Genomic DNA, 23,795 nt, shown 5'->3' on the forward strand with positions numbered 1-23,795 from the left:
TTTGGCACAACACACACACACACACTATATTATATTATCAAAAACGAACCCCATCGGTCCTTCACCAACCGACTAAGCAAACTCGCCCTTCCCCTGCGAATAAATTATTATTTCCACCGGCTGGTACTTATATCTAAATTTTCGGTGGTACTTATATCTGAATTTTGAGCAATCTGTTCCACAATCCGGGTGTGCCGTGGGCAAGGCTTCCCTTTCTGAGTCTCTCCCATGCCTGAGACCCGCTGCGCCAGCCCCTTGACGCAGCTCTAGCAACAGGTCGGCATATTCCCCGGCTCCTAACCGGAAGGCTCACGACTCCCAAGACCTTACGGCCGGGAAGCACCGACGCGAGTCCTTTAAAGGCTGGGCCAGCGGGCTTCTGGGGCTCCTCGCCGCCCGCTTCGCTTCCCTTCTGGCCTTCTCTCCTTCCTGCTTCGCGGCCAATGATTCCGAACCGAGCCGCGCGGACGGGCGCTGATTGGCCTTCGCAAGGTTCCAAAGGGGCGGGCCCCGGAGAGGATTTTAAGATCCGAGCTCTGTGCCTTTTGCTCGCTCTTCCATCGCTGCTGGTTGGCAACTGCGAAAGGTGCACGTGGGAACGCGGCGCGGGGTGAGTAGCGGCTCCGTCCCGGCACAGCTGGTTCAAGGGGGGGAGGGGAAGGGGGCTGCAGATCCGGGGTGCCGAGTTGGCAAACTTTGCCGGGATCCGCTTCCCTTCCCCACCGCCGCCGCTGCCCGCTTCTAATCGTGGGCAGATGGCGAGGAGGAGCCGCAGGGGATTTGCGCCTGTCGCCTCATCCCTTGGTCCCCTCCCATTCCCTCCGCTCCCCCCGCCACCCTGCAGCGATGGCTGCGGCGCTGATCCTGTCCAGGGGCTGCAGGGCACTTCTCCGACCCGGCTGCCGCGCGAGGAGGTGGAGACCCGCCCCGATCCGCAGGGTGAGTGGGCTCCATCCAGGCGGTGCTGCCTCCAGCACGGCGGTGTTGCGGCTGCGGGACGGGACGTTCCTCTTTGGGGAGCGGAATGGGCCTAATTCGGCCTTGGTGGGTCTCCGCCCTGCTTCCTTGGGAGCTGCGTGTCAAAAGGGCGAAGGGCGGGGCCTTTGCTTTCTCAGGGGCTTGAAGGTGTCCTGCAAATGGGGCTGCACGTTGTGCTCAGGGCTGGCCCACCCATGAGGTGAGGCGAGGTGACTGCCTCAGGTGGCAGGATTCACAGGGTAGCAGTAGCTGCTCTATATCTTTATCCGCCCCTCCTCCCATGTGCCTGACTTAAATACTTCCTCACTCCTCCTTCCCTGGCAGGGAGGCGAGGGGTCCTCATGTGGTGGTTGGCCTCAGGTGACAAAATGTCCTGGGCCAGCCCTGGTTGCATTGTACCTCAAAGGATCTCATCCCCACTGCTGCCTCCTCCTGCTGCTGCTGTGTCTTTATGCTCTTTAAGGCAAATGGCATGTGGGGCCTCCAAACTGCAGGTTTCTGTGGGTTGTGCCACTGAGGAAGGAGAGCAAGTGCCTCTTGAAAGTGACAGGCCAGTGCAGGATGCGCCCTAAAGTGGAATGAACCTGCGCAACAACCTGAACAAGGCAGGCTTCTTAAAACTGTAAGCAGCTGAGCTGAACTGTGGGAGAAAGATAAAAGTAGCTTTGTTGAATGCAGGAGCACATATCTCTTGTCATTACTGACCACTGTTGTCTGTTTAAGGAATGGGCCTTCCATAGCCTCTGCATTTCCACGCTGTAACAATGGCACTGTGGCAACTTCTTGTACCCTTTCCTTCTTTCTGCCAGTTCCAGTTTCAGTTCCCTTTTGCTTCTTTCTTGTGCAGTGTATCTTCACTGACTGTTTTGCACACATGCACACAACAGCTTTATAGCACGATGCAGTACTATTTGGATTACTGGATTTTTGTGTGACAAGACTGACCTCTGTTCTGGGACTGAAAACAAATTTTTGGGCTGAGTATGTGCTCAAAGGCACATTCCTTCCCTAATTCTAAGAATGCTGCCCCCTCCAACTTTGCACCTTACTGAAATTGGCAAAACTGAGGCATATGTGACAAAAAAGAATCCCACAAACTAGAAGACTCGATTTGATCTAAAGAACCTGGTATGCTAGTTCAGTGTGTCCTCATGCCCGCCAGTCATAAAAACTGTTTTAAATTAATGTTAGCCTAGACTGTAGGTGTGAGTGATATGGCCAAAGAGTTCTGGCTTTTTTCCTCTCTCTCATATTTGTAAATACTTCTGTGCTGAATGTCTTTAAAAATATTTAAAGGTAGTTATCAAGTAACAATCAATTAAAAATACCTAAAAACAAAAATAACCAGAGAGTTTAAAAAATTTGTTTTGCTGAGCTGTCACACCCTCAGTGAAAAAATAAAAATAAATCACATCAACATCTGCCTTATATTGAATTAGACCAATGGTTCATCTATTGTCTGTACTGACTGACAGTTGCTCTCCAGAGTTTCAGACAGCATGTTGAACCTGATACTGTACCACTTACCTCCCTGCTTGTGCAAAGCTTCTGCAAAAAGTACTTCTTTGGAAAACCCATTCCAAATCCAGATATCAGAGCAGGAAGCCCCTGGAAGAAGGGCCTAGAAATCTGCCACATTGGGTAGTACATTCAGATATTGCAGCTGAGAGTGCAGTGGAATTGCTTCCCACAGGAAAAGTGATTTGACAGCCTCCCCATGGTGGTGTACTTTGACTCAAATCTGGATGAAGCCCACTAAAGTAAACAGCATGAATATTTGATTCTATATTTTCTGCTAAATGACATTCTACCTACAGCACTGCTGTAAAACTGCTGGCTGCAGAAATTGTTCTTGAAATTGTTCTATTAGGACTTGGTGTATGTGGGTGGGAATACTAAGGAATGAAGTAAACAGTAACTGCCATTGTTAAATTGACACTCCAGAGTGGATCAGTTGTGTGATAACAGAAGACCAATTGAAACATTAAACTGTGCGAAAACCTGTTTGCCAAGCATGAGAATTCTTCCAAGGCTGGCACAAAGCAAATTTAAAAGTTCAGGTGCTCAGCCACTTTCCTTTGGTGCTCATTAGTTGTGGCATGTTCCTGAAGATGGCACAAAAATGTGCATGACCACTTTCTTTTATATTTATATTGCAAAATGTTGATTGTGAATGGCAGGGCTGGGTGATATATTGTCCAAAACCTGTTTGAAGTCCATATCATCATATGAGTTTCATAATTTTTGGCCTGGCAATATATCATGAATCGTGTGTGTGCACGCCCTATGCAAAAATCACAATGTGGGAAAAACGATGAATCCAGTCAATGCTTCTCCTAATTCCTGCAGTCCCTGTTAACTCTGCTGGCTCACCTCTCCCCCTGGCTCCTGCAGAACGAGCTAGTTGAGTGCTCAGGAACACACCTTGATTTTGAAACTTGCTGTTGAGCCTCTGCTACGAGATCACTCTTGTATATAAATAGTCCTCTCGACAGTCCCTGCAGATGATTTGCTCACCACAAGTACTGTGCAGTCTGTTAAGCAAAGTGGAACAGGATATACACCGCTCATCTTAAATTGATGCTTGTCACAAGAGTGACCTCCCCTGAAACTGCAGAGTTTTAAGTAGAGAGCTGACACTGCTTTTCTTAGTTTGCTTACTTCCATCATGTGATCTGCAGAATGATTCATGGTAAGCTGCCTCATTTATCAAGTCCTCATGACTTCCCCGAAACTGCAGTGAGGCAGTTTAGAGGCAGACATTCATGTGTAAAGTATAAAGGCACCCTCTTGTCAGCTAATACTGCAAACTTTTGGAAAGCTCTGGAGTCTAAATATCCTGTCTCCCCTTTCTTCCTTTTTCAATTTGCCTTTTAGATTTTTCAGCCGCACTATTCAGATCAGAAAATGTCATCTGTCCTTGAGCCCCTCTTTGAGTATGTTGATAAACACCAGGACCTGTATGTTGAGGTAAGTGGCCTCTTCTGTGGACATTTTAAATCCAGTCTTGGCTTCCTCAGGCTGCAGAGCCTATACCTTAAATCTTGATTTTGCTGCCACCAGTAGGAGCATCACTTAGGGGACATCCTGCTGGCAGAGGAGAAAACTTTTGCTGCTGTGCTACAAACAGTGCAGTGAATCCACTGGGGACAAGTTGGGAGATCCTCTAGAAATGGGGGTTGGGGGAGGAATCCATTAAAACCACCACCTACCCCATTCTCCTTCTGCTGGATCAAAAGCCGTCCCTTGACTGAAAGATGCTTTTTATTCACAGAAGGCTTAAGTTAAACCTGTATGCATATGTTGAGCTGCAAAATTCCTTCTCTGAATAACAGGCTTGTGAAACAAGTGTTGCAGAGCAGTTGCTGGCTAGTCTTAGGTGACAGCCGAAAAGTTGATTTGGCTGTCCTAAAAACCACATGCTGAGTGGGAGGACTGTATCCTTGGTGGCTTGGGAAGTTTTCATTTGCAGAGCCACCCATTTCTAAATGCTTCCTGTTCCATAATTTCCTTAAACCACAAAGCTGGTGCAGACATACTATTCCAGTCTCAGTTAAGAAACCCAAGAGTATCGCATTCTTCTCTCTCTCTGTCTCCACACCTAAACAATGGTTAAGGTTTCCATCAGTGCATTGATAGTACTAGCCAAGGAATAAAGAACATTAAGCCTGCATTAGCCATAAGACTCATGGGCCGCAATGAAACCTCTATAGTTGCTGTTTCCTTTGCGGAGAACAACACATACAGATGATCAGGAGGTTGGAGGAAACTAATATAATTCATGACTTATTTCCATGAAGATTTTCAAAATTCTTTACTACTTAGATTGAGGAGAGTGTACATTTTCTGAATCTGGACAGTATCGGTTCAGACTACAAGTGTGTGTGTGTGCGCGTGCGCTTTTGTGTGGAGGAGCATTCATTCATATGATTCCTTAGCAGCACTCTGAACTGGTATAGCTTAGACACAGGTTTGCTGCCTCATTTAGAGGCCCTTGGATGGTTTGTGAAATGAATGGAAGACTGGGAAATGGTAGCAGCATTTTGCAGTTGCGTCCACACACGCACATATATTGTGAGTAGCACTATCACTTGGCTGGAGGAACTGAACCTAGTCATGCCTTGGGTGTAGCCTCTGAGCACAATTTAAGTGCTGACTAACAAGTTGTTTGTTGACAGAAGCCAGAAGCTACAACAGCCCTTGTAAACGGCCATTTTCATGGGGCCATTTGTCACCATGACAGTCAGCCATACTGAATCGAAAAAGCCTGTGTGTAGTCATAGGAAACATGGGAAGCTGCCTTTATATCGACTCAGGCGCTTGGTCTATCTGGCTAACTGATATTGTCTACACTAACTTGCAGTAGCTTACCAAGATTTCAAATAGGGGTCTTTACCACTTCTATTTGGAGACACTGAGGATTGAGCTTATGATCCTTAGTGTGCAAATCAGGTGGTCTGCTACAGTGCTGTGGCTCTGAAGTGGGCTTTACTCGCTCCCGCATTGTGCTTTGAACTAGGCAAATGCAAAGAGGAGTGCTGGAGTGTGCCCATAACCAAATGTGATAGATTTCAACTTTACTTTAAAATCAGAAGGTGTGCTAAATGGTAAAAGGGTTGGGAGCCGCTGGGTAAGAATAGAGTGAAAACACTATTTAACACATGACATTGTTAAAAAAAACCCTGGCTTTTTCCACTCTGGGTTGTACCCCACCTCCCAAAATTGGCTGGGTGGGGGTGTCTCTGGTTCTCTCCAGTAATGGGGCAACGGGGCATGTGTGTGTGTTTGCACATGCACACACACACGGTTGGAAAATGGAGAGGAGCATTAGTGTTTCGTCTTCCAAAACACCCACCTTTGCAGCTTGCCTCCTCTAAAATCCTAGCCAAGCAAAATAAAAGCCTCAGATGTTTTATTATCTTTCTCATCTCTGGTCCTGCTTCTTTCCTGAACTACTTACCTATAGCGTCTGGCCCAATGGGTGGCTATTCAGAGTGTGTCGGCATGGCCGGAAAAGAGGGGAGAAATCAAACGAATGATGGAAGTTGCTGCCAAGGACATTGAGCGGCTGGGTGGCACAACAGAGTTGAAGGATATCGGAAAACAGAAGGTAGGTAGATTTAGCCAAGGTAGTGCTTTCAATTGGATACAGCACCCTGGGTTAGGGGTGTTTCCTATGTCCTGTTACTGCCTGTGGACAATTGCTGTACTTGTCTGGTCCGGGGGGGGCGGGGCGGCTTAGAAGCAAATAGCAGCACCCAGCTGCCAGAACTGTGCTACAATTGCTTAGTTTACTGCCTGAAGATCTTCGAAGCAAGCTGTATCATGCTCAGCCTGTTCTATTTATTTATGTGGGTTGTGGGTGATTTTGTTTTGTTTTTACCTTCAAGGGCAGGCTTGGTCATTGTTTTCTGGTAGCCCTGCCTTTGTCTCAGGCTGTGTATCAGTGGTTGAAAACCATTGCCATGTAATAAGAATAACTCTAGTTTTGCATTGGAGCCACTTGGATAAGTAACATTTTTTTCAATCCAGTGGCTGTTTTGAGAGGACCACATCAAGAGAGGGAAGAGTTATCTTCCCTACCTGCTGCAACCCTGATAATGATCACACATCCCTTCTGATGCTATCTCCACTTTTTAAGTACCCGTGTTAAATGTAAAGATGTGTTAGAGCCACAAGCTAGATGTGATATTTAAGTCTCCAAACTTAGTTTTGCCAACAGCAGCCTGTTCTTTTTCTGCTTAGGAAAACTTGCAGCTCCCTGTTCTGTCACTTGTTTCTACAGCAAAATGAGTTTGCTGTAGACCAGATGTAGGGAACCTTTAGCTCTGCAGATGTTGCTGAATATCCCATCATCCCCAGCCATTGCCCATGCTTGCCAGGGACTGATAGTTTAGCAACAACGTACAAATTTAATAAATAATAACATATCAAATATCATCTGATGGGTGAAAGGTTCCCCACTCCTGCTATAGAATGTCACCATGACATTCAATGTCATGTGAATCAAGTCAAACAAGCCCTAGCAGGAAACCTGGAGAAGGAAACCACCATATTTCATGACTCATTTGGTTTTAATATGTAGAAATTAGATTCTGCTCTCTGTGTAACTCCCAGATGAGCTATGATTAACTATGTTATAGGAACTTGTTTAATGTATTGAACAGTTCCTTTTAAATTTGCATTCTTTCCTCCCTGCTTGCACAATGTAGCAGTGCATTCCTTGCAGAAACTTAAAATTATTAATAAATATTTCCTGCGAACTTAAACAGTGCACTCAATAGTATTCATTTCAGAGTTGCACATATTTTCTGATTGCAGACCACCACATGAGTTGCATTTTCTGCTGCATTATAGAAGAGAAGGCACTTCTTAAAACCCTAATGTACCTTGTATTCAGAAGCGTAATGCAATGTTATCACATGAAAATGCATTGGCTGGGTGTTTTTACACTGCGTACTTGCATCCTTGATATCTTAAGAAAATATGGAAGCTGCCACAGGAGTTTAGGCAGCCAAGGGGAGCAGCAGCAGCAGCGGGAAATGCAGGGAAGGGGAAACAGGTCAGGGCTGCTAAGGAAAAGCAGATCATATATGGCCCACAATACCTTAAAAGCAGGGATGGGGAACCTGTGGTCCTCTGAATGCTGTTGAACTACAACTCCCATCAGCCCCAGGCAGTGTGGGCATGAATGGTGGGGGTTATAGTCCAGCTGCATCTTCATGACCACATGTTCCTCCCTCCCTCTTTGGAAACCTGCGATAATAATACAGAAATGTGCTTTTGAGAACATTGGCTTATACATCTTGCAATGGAATTCATGGTACCTCAAATAATAATAATACCGTATTTTTTGCTCTATAAGACTCACTTTTTCCCTTCTAAAAAGTAAGGGTAAATGTGTGCGCGTCTTATGGAGCGAATGCAGGCTGCGCAGCTATCCCAGAAGCCAGAACAGCAAGAGGGATCGCTGCTTTCGCTGCGCAGCTATCCCTCTTGTTGTTCTGGGTTCTGAGATTCAGAATATTTTTTTTCCTTGTTTTCCTCCTCCAAAAACTAGGTGCGTCTTATGGTCTGGTGTGTCTTATAGAACGAAAAATACGGTAATAATAATAAAGGCCCTTAGATGCATTTTGCCATTTACAGTTTGCATCTCTAATTCTAGCTGCCTGACGGTTCAGAGATTCCTCTGCCTCCAATCATTCTGGGCAAACTTGGCTCAGATCCTCGCAAGAAGACAGTTTGCATCTATGGACACCTGGATGTACAACCTGCAGCACTAGACGATGGCTGGGACAGCGAACCTTTCACCTTGGTGGAAAGAGACGGTAAGGCATGCAAACACCTGGCTTGCCTCTATGAATTTTTACCTGCAAAGATAAAATGCCTGTCAAGCTAGACATTACTCTTAAAAAAGTAGCAGGAATTCCAACCACAGTTAAATGCAGATAATGGTGAAAAATACAATAATGGTGCAATGGACCTGCTCTCCACCCACCCACCCACCCAAAGAAAACCCCCAGCAAAGACTGAGAATGCTCAGTAGCCAGGAAATATTCCATTTTGTTCCTTATAGTAATAAGTAGGCTTGTGGTTGTTGATTCAAAGGCTAACGACTAAGCTAATTCCAGCCTTCACAAACTGACACTATGGTAACAATAGCTTCCTTGCAGCTCTCCATCCAAGGTTCCTTCAGTGACCATTTCCTTGTATGGGACATTTCCCTGGTGGTGCAAATGTGTCACTTGGGCTGGCCCAATTCTTATTTTGGGGTTCCCTTGTTGATTTGTGGCAGCTGTTGCCATTGCACAAAGAAAACATTTTGCCCCAGAGAATGATGATGCAGCTTGAAGTGGAGAGTTTCCCAGTGATGAAAAGGCATGATTTGGACTGTCACTATTCACATTTTTTGGTGTAGGGTCAAATAAACTTAGGTTGTTCACAGAGCTCTTTATTGAATAAGGAACTGGGAACCTGAAACTTCAGAATCATAAAAAAATGTATAAGACTATGATAACTAGGGACTCCAGATATTTTCCAGCTACTGAGGGTTTAGATCTTGCCCTCAGTAATACCAATTTGCTACTAATTTTGGTCCTGGCTCATGTACTAGAAATAATTTTCTGCTCCAATCTGCTTTTGTTTTGCTGGAGTTTATTATTATTATTATTATTATTATTCATAATAATAAATAATTTTATTACTTTATAATGGTATTCTGTTTTGGAAGGAACTGCATGGCCTGTGAATGGTTTTAATTAAGAGTACTGTCACTCCTTCTGCCTAGGAAAGCTCTATGGCCGAGGGTCGACAGATGATAAAGGCCCAGTGCTTGCCTGGCTGAATGCCCTGGAGGCTTATCAACAAACTAAACAGGTATGGTTTGAATTCTCTTTCAGCTTGCTTCGCTAGTAAAAGATTAAATTTTTGACCTTCACTGTTTTAAACTACTGCAGTTATCAGTAAAGATAACGATTAAACCTGCTGGATGCAGAATTAGTCCAAGAGCCATGGTTTGTTATCTGCTGAATGGCAAGTTTTTTGACTCTCTGGAAGTATTTGCTTGGCTTCCCCCCAGCTTGTTCTGCTCTCCAAGGCCGCAACAAGGCAACACTAGGCAGGCTATGTTTTAGGTTTGCTCCTTTTACCCCTTTCTTAGTCTTCATCATTGTCATTACCTATCTAGTTCTGAAAGTTTCCTAGGCACTGTACAAAGATGAAAAAATGAGAGTGACCTTGTCCTCAGGTTTGCAAGTATTGGAAGGGAAGATGGAAATCAAACAGACATGAATACCCAAGACTTTTAGTTGCATCATGGCTGAGTGGACTGGCCATGGAGGAGGAGCCAAACAACAATTGGTCTCAGTGAAGATGGTGGAAGGGGTTGTGCTGCCTCTCCCCCCTGCTCAGCTGCAGCCAGGTGGAATGACTGCAATTGCCACATAGCACTAGATTGCTGAAGTTCAGCACCAGTTGAGTCAGGAGCTGCTCTGGTCCCAAGCCTGAGCTCCTGCTCAATGTTCTGTTCTATAGAATTGTAGGGTTGGAAGGGCACCCGAGGGCTATCTAGTCCAACCCACTGTAATGGAGCAATCTTTTGCCCAATGTGGGGCTCAAACCCACAACCCTGAGATTAAGAGTCTCGTGCTCTACCAACTGAGCTACCCTAACTTTTGCCAACCTGCTGCCCTCCGGATGGGTTTGGAGTGCTACTGCCATCAGCCCCAGCCAGCCACCAAGTTGGTGAATGCTATTGTACTGGATAAGTGAGAAGGGCGAGTTAGGGTTGGCAGCGGGGAGTGACTCCCACAGCACATGTCCCCTGAAACACACAAGCACTGCCCATTCTGTTAGTTGTTTAAGGCTGGAGGAAGGTGAGGCTGTTCTAGTCCTGAGTAATTTGCCACCAGGGGCATTTGCTATTCATAACAGAAGAGCGGTAACTTACGGGCTGATGTGCTCAAGGACTGGTATAGACATTATGTCCTCTAATCCAGGGGTGGGGGAAACCTGTTTCAGCCAGAGGAATGCGTAACCTTCTGGGCACATGCTGCCATGTGGAGCAGAGATAAAAGTGAGTGAAGCAACCAATTTTATCTTTATACAATAGCCTAATTTCTACAGCCCCCATCCCTCTGTATCCTCCATCAGGCAAGCAAGCAGCATTATCAGAATTCAAGGACACATTCTAGGCAGGCAAAAACTCTCAAGGCCAGTGAGGGGGGGTGGCTAGTGAAGAGATATGGCCTAAAGCAGGGGTAGGCAAACTATGGACTCTGGGCCGGATCAGGCCCACCTGGGTCGTAATCCGGCCTGTGCCGCGAAGCCAGAACCCGCCGTGAAGCCAAGACTCCCAGCGATGGCAACGGGAGGAAGAAGCCGAGCGGTGGCAGCTGTGCCAATCAAACGTCGCACCTGATTTACCTCAGCGCAGCGTGGGGACGTCTTTGCCAATCAAACGCTGCACCTGGTTTACCTCAGAGGCGTTTGATTGGCAGAGACGTCCCCACGCTGCGCTGAGGTAAATCAGGTGCGGTGTTTGATTGGCAGAGCTGCCACCGCCGCCCTGGTGCTCCTGTGGGCCAGAGAGCGGAGCAGACGAGCTCGCTCTGCCTACTTGCTTCACAAGAAGAAGCGGTGGTGGTGGCAGCAGCGGCAGCCCCTGGGAAGGTAAGCGCAGCGTCTTCTTTCTCTAGATGGGGAGGAAGCTTGTTTCGCACACTGCCGCCAGCCCTTAGGCGAATGAGGCAGGCGGCAAACTGAGAAGGCAGCTGGGGCTGGGGCTGGGGTGGTGAGGAGGACTACTTGCCCCCCTCGCAGTGTGCATAGGAATTTGTTGTTTTAGAGTCCGGCCCTCCACAAGGTCTGAGGGACAGTGGGCTGGCCCCCTGTGGAAAAAGTTTGCTGACCCCTGGCCCTAAAGTGTATCCAGAGGACCAGATACAGAGGCACAGAGGGCTGCATCTGGCAAAGGTTCTCCACTCCTATTCTAATCCACAGGTTTGGAACCACTCAAATCAGTCAAGGGCTGCTTTGATGTGGGCTAATATAAGACAGCCACATCAGTACATCAAGCAACAAAAAATGTTGCAAACAAAACTTTTGTCTTGATGGAAATAGTAATGTGCACCCCCCCCAATCTGGATCAGAACCATAGCAGAGGGGCTAAAGGGTTCAAGTCCTCCTTATCACCAAACCTGCCAGCTACTCTTAATAAGTTCACAGAGTTTCCAAGGTGCGGTGTCTGGCCCCTACATGATTTGCATTTCTTATTTCCAGTTGTTAAACAATAGCAACAACCTCTACCCCACGCACCCCAAATTATGCTGCTACAAGTTTGGAGGGAAGGGAAACCAGGAATGGAGTTTTGTGTGAAGGGACTGTAAGCTCAATTCTGGTACTGAAAACAGATTCCTGGACTCTGATGTACTTGAGGATGACCTGTCTTATCTGCCCTTCTTTCTGAGCCACTATTTTGCACTTTGCTCCAGCTGCTGGATCTTGGGGTACTAGAAGAAAATAAATGGAAATACCTCAAGTTTGTGGAATGCTGTCCACCAGGAGGTTTGCCGGGTGAAAAGTTTTCTCTTCAACCAGGTGTTTGACTGATTAAAACTTCCTGCAAGCTTAAATTGTGAAAAACAATGTGTACAACCCTCTTTAGCTCATTCTGTTCCATTTTCTCCATACAGGAAATTCCGGTTAATATCAAGTTCTGCCTAGAAGGTATGGAGGAGTCTGGCTCTGAAGGCCTTGATGATTTAATTTTTGCACAGAAAGATGCCTTCTTCAAAGGTGTAGACTATGTTTGCATCTCTGACAACTACTGGCTGGGCAAGAAGAAGCCCTGTATCACCTATGGCCTGAGGGGCATCTGCTATTACTTCATAGAGGTAAAGATTAAAAGAACAAATATTCCTGTTAAAGAAGACAAGTATACTTTATGAGTTGTATTCAACTTAGTTTTACTCAGAACCGACCAGTTGAAATTCCAGGACCTAACTTAATTATGCTCATTAATTTCAACAGATCTACTCATGAGAAAAACATTCTTGGACTAAGATACTAATTTTAATTGTTGAAGAGTCGACATCTGTGTGGTTGACTTGTTTGAACAGAAGTATGCAGAACACCAAATCTTGCGTAGTTTTAGAAAATGCGATAGCTCTTGGCTTATGAATATTATTTATATACAATTATAAGTGTACATCTGTAACACAGTAATAATGGCATTCTAGTGTCTATCAAACATTATAGGTGGAATTCAATGTCACACTTTGACAAACATAGCATCTGTACAAGCATTTCAGCTTGTCAGATGGAATGATCCTCTGTCTCCTCCCCCATATACTGTTCTTGGGGTTCTCCTGATGCTCCCCCCTCCCCGCCACTTTCCATGGGAAGAGAGGGGGGGAAAGTCCCAGTGAACTTTTTGGATGCAATGAACAGTCATTTTTCAAAGACTGTTGTACAAGCTGAACAAACCAGGTAGAGCCTTGCAAAAACTGTTTGTTGGGCAAAAACGTGGACCTGGTAACCATCACTGTAGGTCCAACTTTGAAAGGCATGCCAGCCACCTATCATTAATGTACCTTAAGAGCAGATAAACTGGATAAGAGGACAAATGTATTTATATTTATTCTAAATTTGTTTTCTGTTGCATGCAAAAAGAGAAATGAAAAAGAAAATCCTTGAGCAGAAATGTGGCTCATTCCTGTCACAGCAAAAGTGCTGTTAGCAGCTTGGTTCCTTCGGATGATTCTTTCAGCTTTGCATAAATATAGAACCAACAGTGCAATATTTTAGTCAATTTCAATTTTAAGCATAAGCAGAATACTGAAAATGAGTAATTTTTTTAAAAAAAGATTATCTGAAACAAAAGTTCCAAACAGCCTAACTCTTACCTGGACCCAATGGTATAATAAGCTGGTGGCTACCAGGTAATTCTGAAAGATGGAAATAATGACTTGCATGTGACTGCTAATGGATTGTGTTTGAGGTTTGTTTGTTTCTGACATACAGGTGGAATGCAGTGACAAAGACCTTCACTCTGGAGTTTATGGTGGCTCAGTGCATGAGGCTATGACAGACCTCATTGCTTTGATGAGTAAGTAGCTCAAACCTCCTAGTTCTGCTCTTAGAAATGGGAATCTTCTAGCAGAAGAAATAGCAATGTGCTTGCAGTTCAAAGGCCTTCTCACTGGGGAAAAAATAAAAGCAACACCCCCACCCCTGCCAAGTTAGGGTTTATTATAATAGCAAGGTTAACAATTGATGGACTAGCCAGAGTGTTAATGAGGGCAAAGATCCGTTTGTGGGGCAAAGGTATACGTAAATAATCTGAGTGTAAATGTTATCTACAAGGCACAATCACAAGTTTCTTCTCACCTTTTTGAAGACTGCTTTAGTTTATGCTGAAGCATGCAGTTGAGTGTGGACTCTGGTTGCTACTCAAATCTTGCACAAGGCAGACAGCATTTAATAAGAAATCTGGTTTGTATGTGTTAAAATGGTTAGGTGGGTGGACAGATAACCTAATTTATATTGTAAACCACCCTGTGATCTTTAGGTGAAGGGCGGTATAGAAGTAATAGTAGTAGTAGTTGTTGTTGTTGTTATGGCTTGGCAAGATTTTTCCCCCTCCTGTAGGTTCCTGCCAATAAGTTGTGGCCCTTCTCTCTGTGCCCCCACCCCCAATCTGACATCTGAAGGGCAGCCATGAGACAGCCCAATTTGTTGTTCAGTTGAGCTCCAGGCTAAGACTTTTTCTGTTCTCTCAAGTCTCATAAGATCGTGTGACATGGTAAATGGAATGGATAGATAAATAAATGGAAGTTGCTGATACATTCTCTCTCCCCCTCCTGCCCTCCCTGAGTGGTAAGAGTGTTGGACTGGAAGCAACTTTGGGGCAGCAGATCAGATGTGAGCCGGCCCATTTTACAGCACAATCTCATACTGCTGAGATGACCACATTCCCTGTCTAGAGTTCTTAATCCAAGTGGGTTGAGTGATTCAGTTGGATTGAATAGGCAAGCATTTTGCTTCCATACCGATGGATGTGTTGGCTCATAGTGAATCTTTGCTGCCTCTGGCTGTATGCGAAAATAGTTGTGAACTGCTTCTGTTTGAAACCATCCTTCAACTGCACCGCTGCAGCTTGTGATTGTTGCTGGTGCATCAAACAATGGTTGTGGTATGCAGTCACATGAACAGTTCAGTGCCTTGGCGCCTATCCACTCATCCATCACTTTGGCCACATGAACTAGTCTCTCATCTTTACTTGAAGGAAGGCCTAGGAATAATGATTTGGCTGACAGTTGTTGCAAATTTTCCTTGGTTCAATAAGTAGAGTTTGCTGCTTTTGCAGTGGATGAACAAGGGCAATCTCTGAAATCAGTCTTCACTCAGGAGATCTTATGCAAGTAGGGAGGGCCTTTGGACATCACCAGCAGTAATAAAATCTAAACTCCTAGAAATTAATTACTAGAAATAGGTGGCTGGCTAACATCACTCAAGACATCTGTAAGAATTGACTGTGCATAAGTCATGAGCAAGCAGCTCTAGCAGAAGACTTGGGGCTTGTTTTCTGTTTGTGTTTCTGACTTTTGCACTGGGAAAGATGAATCCACATTGCAGTTATCATATTTATGCTCTAATTCAAGCTTAAAGGTGAATTAGAACTTTTAAAAATGAGGTTCCTTAAAATAAAGGGAAATATTTGAGGCCTTTCATTGTTTTATGCAAAATGAATGACTGCTTCAGTCTCTGAATTTATCAGCCAAGTGAGTCAGCAGAAATGTCCTAAAAATCGGAGGTGGGAGCACAGCGGAGTGCTCAGATGACTATCGCCACGGTGTTCAGTCTGGGCTTGACCAAAACAACCACTCTGTGAATTGGCTGTAAGGAAGATAGCTTAGCTGGCGGTGCTGAAAGCCAACGAAAATATCAGCACTGAAGACTTCTCAGTTTATTTATTTGATTTAAAGTTGCTGAGGATGTTAAAACCACTTGGAAAACAGGATGCTGGCTGTGCTCCCTCTGTCACAGGGATTGAGGAATTTGTGGCTCTCTGGAAGGTGTTGGGACTTCAGCTTCCATCAGCCTGAGCCAGCATGGCCGACAGTCAGAGATGATGGGATTTGTAGTCCATCAATATCTGGATGGATCATGTTTCCTATCTTAGTCCTATCAGCCCTCGGTGATCAGGTGCCTATAGTACTTTCCATGTACTCTCTAGGCTGCTATTTCAGTTCAATTTATAGCTATGTGACATGGAAGCAAGAGGTTTATGAATATCCGCAAGCAATATTTGAAGATTTTGGGTTTCTCTGGCTGCGTTTGGTATTTTATGTCTTCTTTGTTGCAGGCTGCTTGGTGGATAAGAAAGGGAAGATTCTCATCCCTGGCATAAATGATGCAGTGGCTCCCCTCACTGATGAAGAGCGTAAACTTTATGACCAAATTGACTTTGATATGGAGGAATATGCAAAAGATGTAGGAGCCACACGACTGCTGCATGCAACAAAGGTTTCATTTTTGCCTTTCTGTATATATCTCAAGGCTTTTATATGTTACTTTCTCTTTTATCGTTTTATTTGTATAATGCCTAATAAAGGTTTGAATAAGTAAGCAACAAAGGTGTGATGGGTCTCTTCATCTTTGGGATCCAGTTCCTCTAGCAATGAAGAATCAGTGTTGTTACATATTTTCCCCCATAACACTTCCCTGCCCCAGCAATATAAGATTTTAGGGATGGCCTGAAGACAACCATCCATGCTATAGTGACCTCCTAACTGGACTACTGCAACCTTTTCTGTGGTGCCTTCTCCCCATCTGTCAACTCACTCCCTCTGGGAGGAATTTGTCCCCTTCATTGAAGGTCTTTAAAATTGTGGTGGGGAAACTTTTGGCCTGGTGGGCCAGATCACCATCTGTGCCCACTCCCTCAGGCCAACTCTACAATTCTATAATTCTATATATGCCATTTAGTGGACAGTAGTTGCCATGTAAAAAATAGAAGGTACATAATGACTATCATTTTAGATTAGCATAGAAAGGTGGAAGAGTGTGTAAGCTTCCAAACTCAATGGTTTACACATTCTTCTTCTTCTATTCAAATTGGCCCAGTAAGTTGATAGTTTATTTCGACTTAATTCTGGCTCTAGACTGAATACTCACAACTGCTTCCAGAATCCTATCATCTCTCTTCTTCAATTCCCTTTCTAGAAAGATATATTAATGCACAGGTGGCGATACCCATCCTTGTCTCTGCATGGAATAGAAGGTGCTTTCTCTGGATCGGGAGCTAAAACTGTGATTCCGCGGAAAGTGATTGGCAAATTTTCAATCAGACTGGTGCCAGACATGACTCCAGAAGTTGTGACTGAGCAGGTATGTTTGTTTGTGTGTGTGTGTGTGTGTGTGTGTGTGTGTGTGTGTGATAATCCAGGTCTAAGGCCAGCCTGAGATGAATCTCACTATGGGTGGTACTCATCCAGGTTTAACTCAAGAGTAGACCCATTGAAATTAATGCACATAGTCAGTTAGGCCCATAAATTTCTGTAGGACTACTCTTGAGTAAAATTAGTCGTCTTAAATAGAAGACGATGGGATGGAAAGCAGAAAGAACAGGATGAAATTCAAAGACTATTTAGCTAAATATGTTAAGATAACTTAATTGGAAAAATTTGCAAATATCAGATAAGCTTAGGATTAAAATATGTAATGTTAGAGAATAACATATTTAAAGTTAAAATGAAAAGAAAGAAAGATGTTAAGTGATTAAGTTAATTTTATGAGAAAATTGGTTTTCAAAAACTGTTACAATGATATACACTGAAATTCAGCCAGGGGGACTTGAGGAAGTCACTTAACCATGTTACTATGATTGGATTAAGTACAATTAAGATGTATGTATGTTTGTTTGTTTGTTCGTTTGAAAATTTTGGAAAACCAATAAAAAAAATTTGGAAAAAAAAGGAAAGCAGAAAGAACAGGTTGCATCCAGTGAAGTTCTACTTTGAGTTGACCCCTTGAAATGAATGGATGACAGCTAGTCGTGCCCACTTATTTCAAGGGGTCTTCTCTGAATATAATTAACATTTGATGCATCTCTGCTGTGGGGAGGGGGAGGGAAGCAGAAACATGTACCTCTGTATAGGACAAAAAGTAAACATGGGTCCCCTGAGTTTAGTGTCCCTCCTCGCTTTATACTCAATCTTATATTTGTCCATCTTCTCCAGGACTGTCTGTTCTGACTGGCAGTAATGGACCTTAGATGGACACTGTGTATTGTCTTCATGCTAAAAAGGCCCTCATTTTCACAGAGCTCCAGTATTTATAAGCTGCAGCTCTCAAACATCTTGGTAGTAATGGTGTTGAAATTAATTGTGCTGTTTATTCCTTGATATGGAAAATACTAATTATGCACATTAGACAAACAGTTATTAATTGGAGCACTATTCTAGCGGCAAGAGCAGTTGTTAAATTTATAATTGGACAGATGCAGAGGTCCTTTTCTGTGACAGGGAAAGGCACTCCCTCATGGGTTAAGTGGTTTTTGTAGGTTTGGAGTTTTTTATTTAAAAAATCTTCCTTCACATCCATCAGCCCCATCCACAAATTTATTCAGGTGAATCACTTGTTTTCTGTGTAGCTAGGCATATTGTGGATTTTATGCTAGGATAGTGTGAGACAGATGCATAATTGGGATATAAAATATTTGTGCCTACGCAATTCCTGTTTTGTCCCTGCTCTGAAAGTGGGCGAACTGCATAAAGGTGATGCTTAGCATTTCAGATGTAGTTTCAAAACTTGCTTTCCTGACTGCAGGTGAATTCATGCATAAAGAACTGAGCACCAATGCAATTGCTCCACTCTTCTTAGAAGTCTTAAGGTTTATTCTTTTTTATTAAAGGTCAAAGATTACTTGTCCAAAAAGTTTGCTGAACTGCACAGCCCCAACAAATTCAAAGTGTACTTGGGCCATGGTGGAAAGCCTTGGGTTTCAGATTTCAACCATCCCCACTACATGGCTGGAAGAAGAGCTATGAAAACAGGTGAGATATTGAAATCTTAATCAAAATAGCCCCAATAAGAAAGAGACCTATCCCATTGGAATGTAGCAGAGAGATTAAAATGGGTTTCTTGTGTTATGAAAAGCAACCTTTTATCAGTTTTGTAATGCCCTGCTTAGCTGTAATGCTGTTGTGATTAATTATTGCTTTGTCCCAGGGGCAAGCATTATTCTCTTGGTGCTTGTACACATTCATAGAAAAGCACTTGAGGGATATTCATCAGAAGAGAGAGAATTTGACTGACGGGTGATTTGTTAAGCTGGGATCCCATCATTCATGCTAGCTTGCAAGTGATGCAACCTGCAGTCCAACAACATCTGGATGGCATTTTGTTGGCTACCCGTTTGTTAAGTTTTCACTTAAAGATGAAAAATTGTCAGTGTTGTGCACTGTGTTTTCTCTCCCCTGCTAGTCTTTGGCGTAGAGCCAGATTTGACCAGAGAAGGAGGAAGCATTCCTGTCACCCTGACCTTCCAAGAAGCAACAGGCAAGAATGTAATGCTGCTTCCTGTTGGCTCTGCAGACGATGGAGCCCATTCTCAGAATGAGAAACTCAACAGGTAAGGCATATTGTGCATAAGAGAGGCAGCTACTTACGTTTCTATAGGTGCACCTGTCTAGACCTAAGAGAGGTAACTCAGGACAGTAAGTACCTGTGGTCCTCTAGGTTGACACAAATACATACTGTATATCTGTGCCCTGCATTTTTTGCAGTGGTGTTGGTGAATTTTCATTGCATCCATTAATCCTAGATTTCTTCTTCCTAGGTACAACTATATTCAAGGTGTCAAGCTCTTGGGTGCATACCTTCATGAAGTTTCCCAGCTGAAGGACTGAATCTATATTTCCTTCAACCAAAGTTGCTTTGGGACCTGAAAGTTACTTCCTTGCAACTTTTTAAAAAGTGCACTATTTTCATCTCCTCTTCTCCTGCCAGACTAATTCACACTGAGATGCCTGGTGAAATATTTTTGACTCCATATCGAGCACTTTATAGCGGCAGATCAACAAACGACAAAAATAGTGTGCTCAGTTTTAAGTACAACCACAGGACTATAAGGCCCTAACCTACTTATGTACTGTTTCAAACGGAAGATAAAGGGTGGGGGAGAAAGGAAGTCTATTATTTTTCCGTAATCTGATGTGTCAAAGTAGCAGCAAATGACCAGTAATGCTTCACCCAACCTCTCTCACTTCTACATCCTCCTATAATCATCATTTTCTCTTTAAATTTATCACATTAAATTTTACCAAACCAGAATTTGAGGGCAGCTCCCAGATTTTTTTACAAGCCAAAACCCCTTGTGTTTTCTGTTTAAAAAAGAAATAAAGTCATCATGAAAAGTTTTCAAATGATCTGGCGGGGGGCGGGGACTTCAGTGGGTGGCAAATGAGATGTCCATTCCCTCCCCACTGTGCTACTCCTGGCTGTGAGGCTGTGTCTCGTCAGACACCTGTGCCTGTTAGGAATCTCTGCAGTCCTTGAAGACATCATATATTCTGAGCTATTAATAACAAACTGGTAGTTTTTCTAAAGCATTATTTGTACTCCATGTGGAAAGCTGCTAAATAAAAAAATAGCTCTGGCGCTACTAATACTGTGGTAGCCTTGTTAAAAGGGAGAAAGCTTTAGGTGATCAGTGCATCAGAAAGGCAAGACTGCACATCTTCATGGGTGTGTGCATATATTTGTGATTAGAGAGGAGTTTTGTGTGAATGTCATAAGCCATGGTTTATCATGTTTGGAACAGACTACCATGAACTTTTTGACCATTCACTCCTTCCTTTTCCAACATGGATCTGAGGCAGAGATTCAAAGCTTTATCTTTTCTTTTTGATGAACAGCTGTTTAGTGTTATGCCAAAACAATAAACTGTGGTTAACTTTAACAGTAATCTGTGGAAACCTGCTAGCTTCACGGCCCATGGTTTAAAGCTGGCTTGTTTCAGCTGTTTGAAGGTAATGTGGGATACAGCCCACTGGTGTAGTAGGTAAGGAAGCAAAAATAAGTATGTTCTTACATAAAAAGATCCTTTTGTCAAAATGCTAAGTGAATATCTGTTTCTTGAAGACTGTGGAAGGTAAGAGAACAAGGTACAAAGTTTGGCAAATTTTATTACTCTGCTTCCTAAATGCAACGAAACTAAAGGATCCCTTTAAATATTATACTAGCTCTAAAGTCACTAATCCCCAGATCAGGAACTTGATTTGCCCCACTTCCAAGCAAATTCTTCTGCACCTTCCAAGACCCTACCTATTGTTGGCCGCAGCGGCAAAAAGAAAGAAAGATGATGTGGATATAGCCCTGACCTGGGCAGAGCTCAGGGGATGCGAATGGACCTTTCCTTGCACAGATCAGCTGACTGTGTGTGTGTGTGTGTGGTGGCTGCACACATTTTTGGCCACACATTCAGGTGACATGCATTCCCTGCAGCCATAAAAGCCCCAAAGTTGATCCAAATGTGTGGGTTAATCATATGCATTGATACTGTTGGATCTGGACTATTCATGCATATGCCCGAGTCATCTGAACATCCAACAACTTCAAGAACTGTTTAGTGGTTTCCACCCGCTTAACTACTGAACAAGACACTTAAGTATTTTAACTATTATACGTATACGAGCACATGCTGGGGGCATCTCAGGTATGTGTTGGATGAATATTTGACTCTGGGAGTGTTTATATGTTACTGCAGCTGAGAGCATATAAGGGCCCTTTAGTATAAGAGTAGATGTGCAAAAAAATTAGCCTTGCTTATTTGTTACTTGTCATCCCAGCTCTTCAGTCATAAGTCTCCCAGCGTGGCTTACAGCTTATTAACGAAAATCAGAAATAATTGAACAGCAGCTGCATAATTTCACAGTAAGACACAGAATTTCAGCAATCAACGGAGATAAAAACCATGAAAAAACCTGAGTGGCTTAACAAGGGTTTCACTTTGTGCTAGAAAGGCATCCAGGTCTGTCTCATGCAAGTGTTCCTAGTGGGAAGAGCATTCCACATTTGTGGTACCACAAAATAGAAGGCATGTTCTTGGCCATTACCCACCTCACTTCAGGTAGGGAAGGGGGTCCCCCCAAAGCCCTCCACTGAACATCTTGGGCCAACTCATGTGGAGAAAGACAGCCCTCCAGGCACCAGATTTCTAAGCTGTATAGGGATTTAAAGATGAGAAGCAATATCTTGAGTTGTATACTGGTAGGTGCTGCAGTTGTTTAAGACACGCAAGAGGTATTCCGTTCAAGCAGTCCTAAGGCTGAATTCGTAATCATACCATATTTTGGGCCGCCTGCGAGAGCTGACCTGTGCACAAGCAGCCAAGAATGTTACCGGAGCATATCCATAATTGAATTAGCTCTACTTCGGCAGGGTTGTATTTTAGCTGGTGCTCTAACCAAAGTTAGTGTAATGTGCCTCAAGCCGCTGAATTGACTGGTTGCCAAAGGCACTGTTGAAGTGAATCTGACGTGCTCTCCAGATGTTGCTGGACTACAAATCCCATCATCCTTGACCTCTGGCCATGTTTGCTGGCTTTGATGGAAGCTGGAGTATAACAACATAGGGGAAGCCACAAGTTCCCCACCTCTGAAGGGTAAAATGCTTCATATTCAGGAACTGCATGTGCAAAGTGCAGTAGCAGTGTGTGAGTGGGCAGAGTGGCATGGATAAGTTAATGGGGAGTCTCTGGACCCCTACATCTTGGACCCCAACCCCTCATCCTTGGTGCCTACTCACACAATCCCCAGGGCTTTTTTCCCATCTCAGGTGGACACCATTGTCGTAAGAGAACAAGGGAGGCATTTACGGTGTGTTCCAGCACCTCTTTTTCTAGAAAAATAGCGCTGACAATCCCTACTTTGGCAAATGGCAGTGTTGCCATCAGAGGGCACTCCTACCCCTGTTGTACCTTGCCGGCTGCTACTGGAAAGGTACAATGTCCATGTGGATTCAATTATGGCTTCAAAATACATGGCACACATTGGGTCACCAAGCTTCTGCGGGCCTTATCTACTCTAAAGTAAATCTAGTTCAGCTCAATATGACTTACTCCAAAGTAAGCGTGTTTGCAATTGCGGCCTAACCAAGGCTGTCCTTTTATGGGGGATGTATGAGTCCCAGTAGTGATGTATGGAAGTGAGAGCTGGACCATAAAGAAGGCTGATCGCCGAAGAATTGATGCTTTTGAATTATGGTGCTGGAGGAGACTCTTGAGAGTCCCATGGACTGCAAGAAGATCAAACCTATCTATTCTTAAGGAAATCAGCCCTGAGTGCTCACTGGAAGGACAGATTGTGAAGCTGAGGCTCCAGTACTTTGGCCACCTCATGAGAAGAGAAGACTCCCTGGAGAAGACCCTGATGTTGGGAAAGATGGAGGGCACAAGGAGAAGAGGGCGACAGAGGACGAGATGGTTGGATAGTGTTTTCGAAGATACAATCATGAGTCTGACCAAACTGCGGGAGGCAGTGGAAGACAGGAGTGCCTGGCGTGCTCTGCTCCATGGGGTCACAAAGAGTTGGACATGACTAAACAACAACAACATGAGTGGAAATGTTTGCTGGCTATCAAGAAAAAATGCTCTATCTGCTCCACAGTTACTTTCAATCTATGAGCTGAATACATTCAATTAAAATGTAATGAATTTGTGATTTAATGCTTATGGGGGTTTTTTTTGGTGTTTTTTTAAAAAAGTGGTGGTTTTTTCAGCAGAGGCCAGGGATTCTTTAATTGTGATTCCTGCCTTGCAGGGGGTTGGCCCAGATGACTCTTGGGATCATGTCCAGCTCCACAGTTCTGTGACAGGAATTGTTGACTAAAACACTTGCTCATTAATAAAATTATTCTGGGAATCTAAACCATTTGTCAACCAACATATAAAATGTACCGTATATTGAGAGAGATTAATGAGAGAGATTCTCAGCAGCTAGCCTGATTGTGCTATTATGTATTACCATGTTGACCTGTGAACCTTGGAATACTAAGGTGAGTTTGCTTCAGTATTGGTTTCAGTGCTCTTTCTGCTGTGAATTTTTGTTGCAAAAGCTGCTTAAAGTGTTTGCCAGAGGCATATGATGCTGGTGCATTAGGGCTTTCTATTTGATCTGTTGTTTTTCCTCTTCATTCCCATAATCTTCTGTCCTCAAAGACTGAAACGTAAGAACAATGTGAAATTGTTTCTTATAATTGTTAACGTTGCTTTATATCAATTTTTGAATGCACTTCAAGTGTCCATGTCCCAA

The 23,795-nt window shown here is 43.8% G+C and overlaps 1 protein-coding gene across 2 annotated transcripts; it reads left to right on the forward strand.

Moving 5' to 3' along the window:
• The first annotated feature begins 489 nt into the window (after positions 1-489).
• Positions 490-19,901, forward strand: CNDP2 (carnosine dipeptidase 2). 2 transcript variants are annotated; one of them, XM_053396654.1, is made up of 12 exons: positions 490-610; positions 3,856-3,948; positions 5,945-6,088; positions 8,144-8,306; positions 9,266-9,354; positions 12,171-12,371; positions 13,501-13,585; positions 15,845-16,005; positions 16,705-16,869; positions 18,395-18,536; positions 18,967-19,114; positions 19,322-19,901. In XM_053396654.1, the coding sequence occupies exons 2-12, from the start codon at positions 3,886-3,888 to the stop codon at positions 19,389-19,391; spliced, it is 1,431 nt and encodes a 476-aa protein (XP_053252629.1). In that variant the 5' UTR covers positions 490-610; positions 3,856-3,885; the 3' UTR covers positions 19,392-19,901. The 2 variants fall into 2 exon arrangements, with proteins under 2 accessions (XP_053252629.1, XP_053252627.1); XM_053396652.1 differs by lacking the exon at positions 490-610 and adding an exon at positions 812-939.
• Positions 19,902-23,795: the final 3,894 nt, after the last annotated feature.

Source organism: Podarcis raffonei, chromosome 7 (assembly GCF_027172205.1).
Source record: "Podarcis raffonei isolate rPodRaf1 chromosome 7, rPodRaf1.pri, whole genome shotgun sequence".
Classification (NCBI taxonomy): domain Eukaryota; kingdom Metazoa; phylum Chordata; class Lepidosauria; order Squamata; family Lacertidae; genus Podarcis; species Podarcis raffonei.

Bases quoted from the DNA above. Each gene is read 5' to 3' on its own strand.
- CNDP2 (XM_053396652.1), top strand. From the start codon at position 847: ATGGCTGCGGCGCTGATCCTGTCCAGGGGCTGCAGGGCACTTCTCCGA. The intron at 13,586-15,844 runs GTAAGTAGCTCA...TCTTTGTTGCAG, and splicing joins AGACCTCATTGCTTTGATGA to GCTGCTTGGTGGATAAGAAA. The intron at 19,115-19,321 runs GTAAGGCATATT...TCTTCTTCCTAG, and splicing joins CAGAATGAGAAACTCAACAG to GTACAACTATATTCAAGGTG.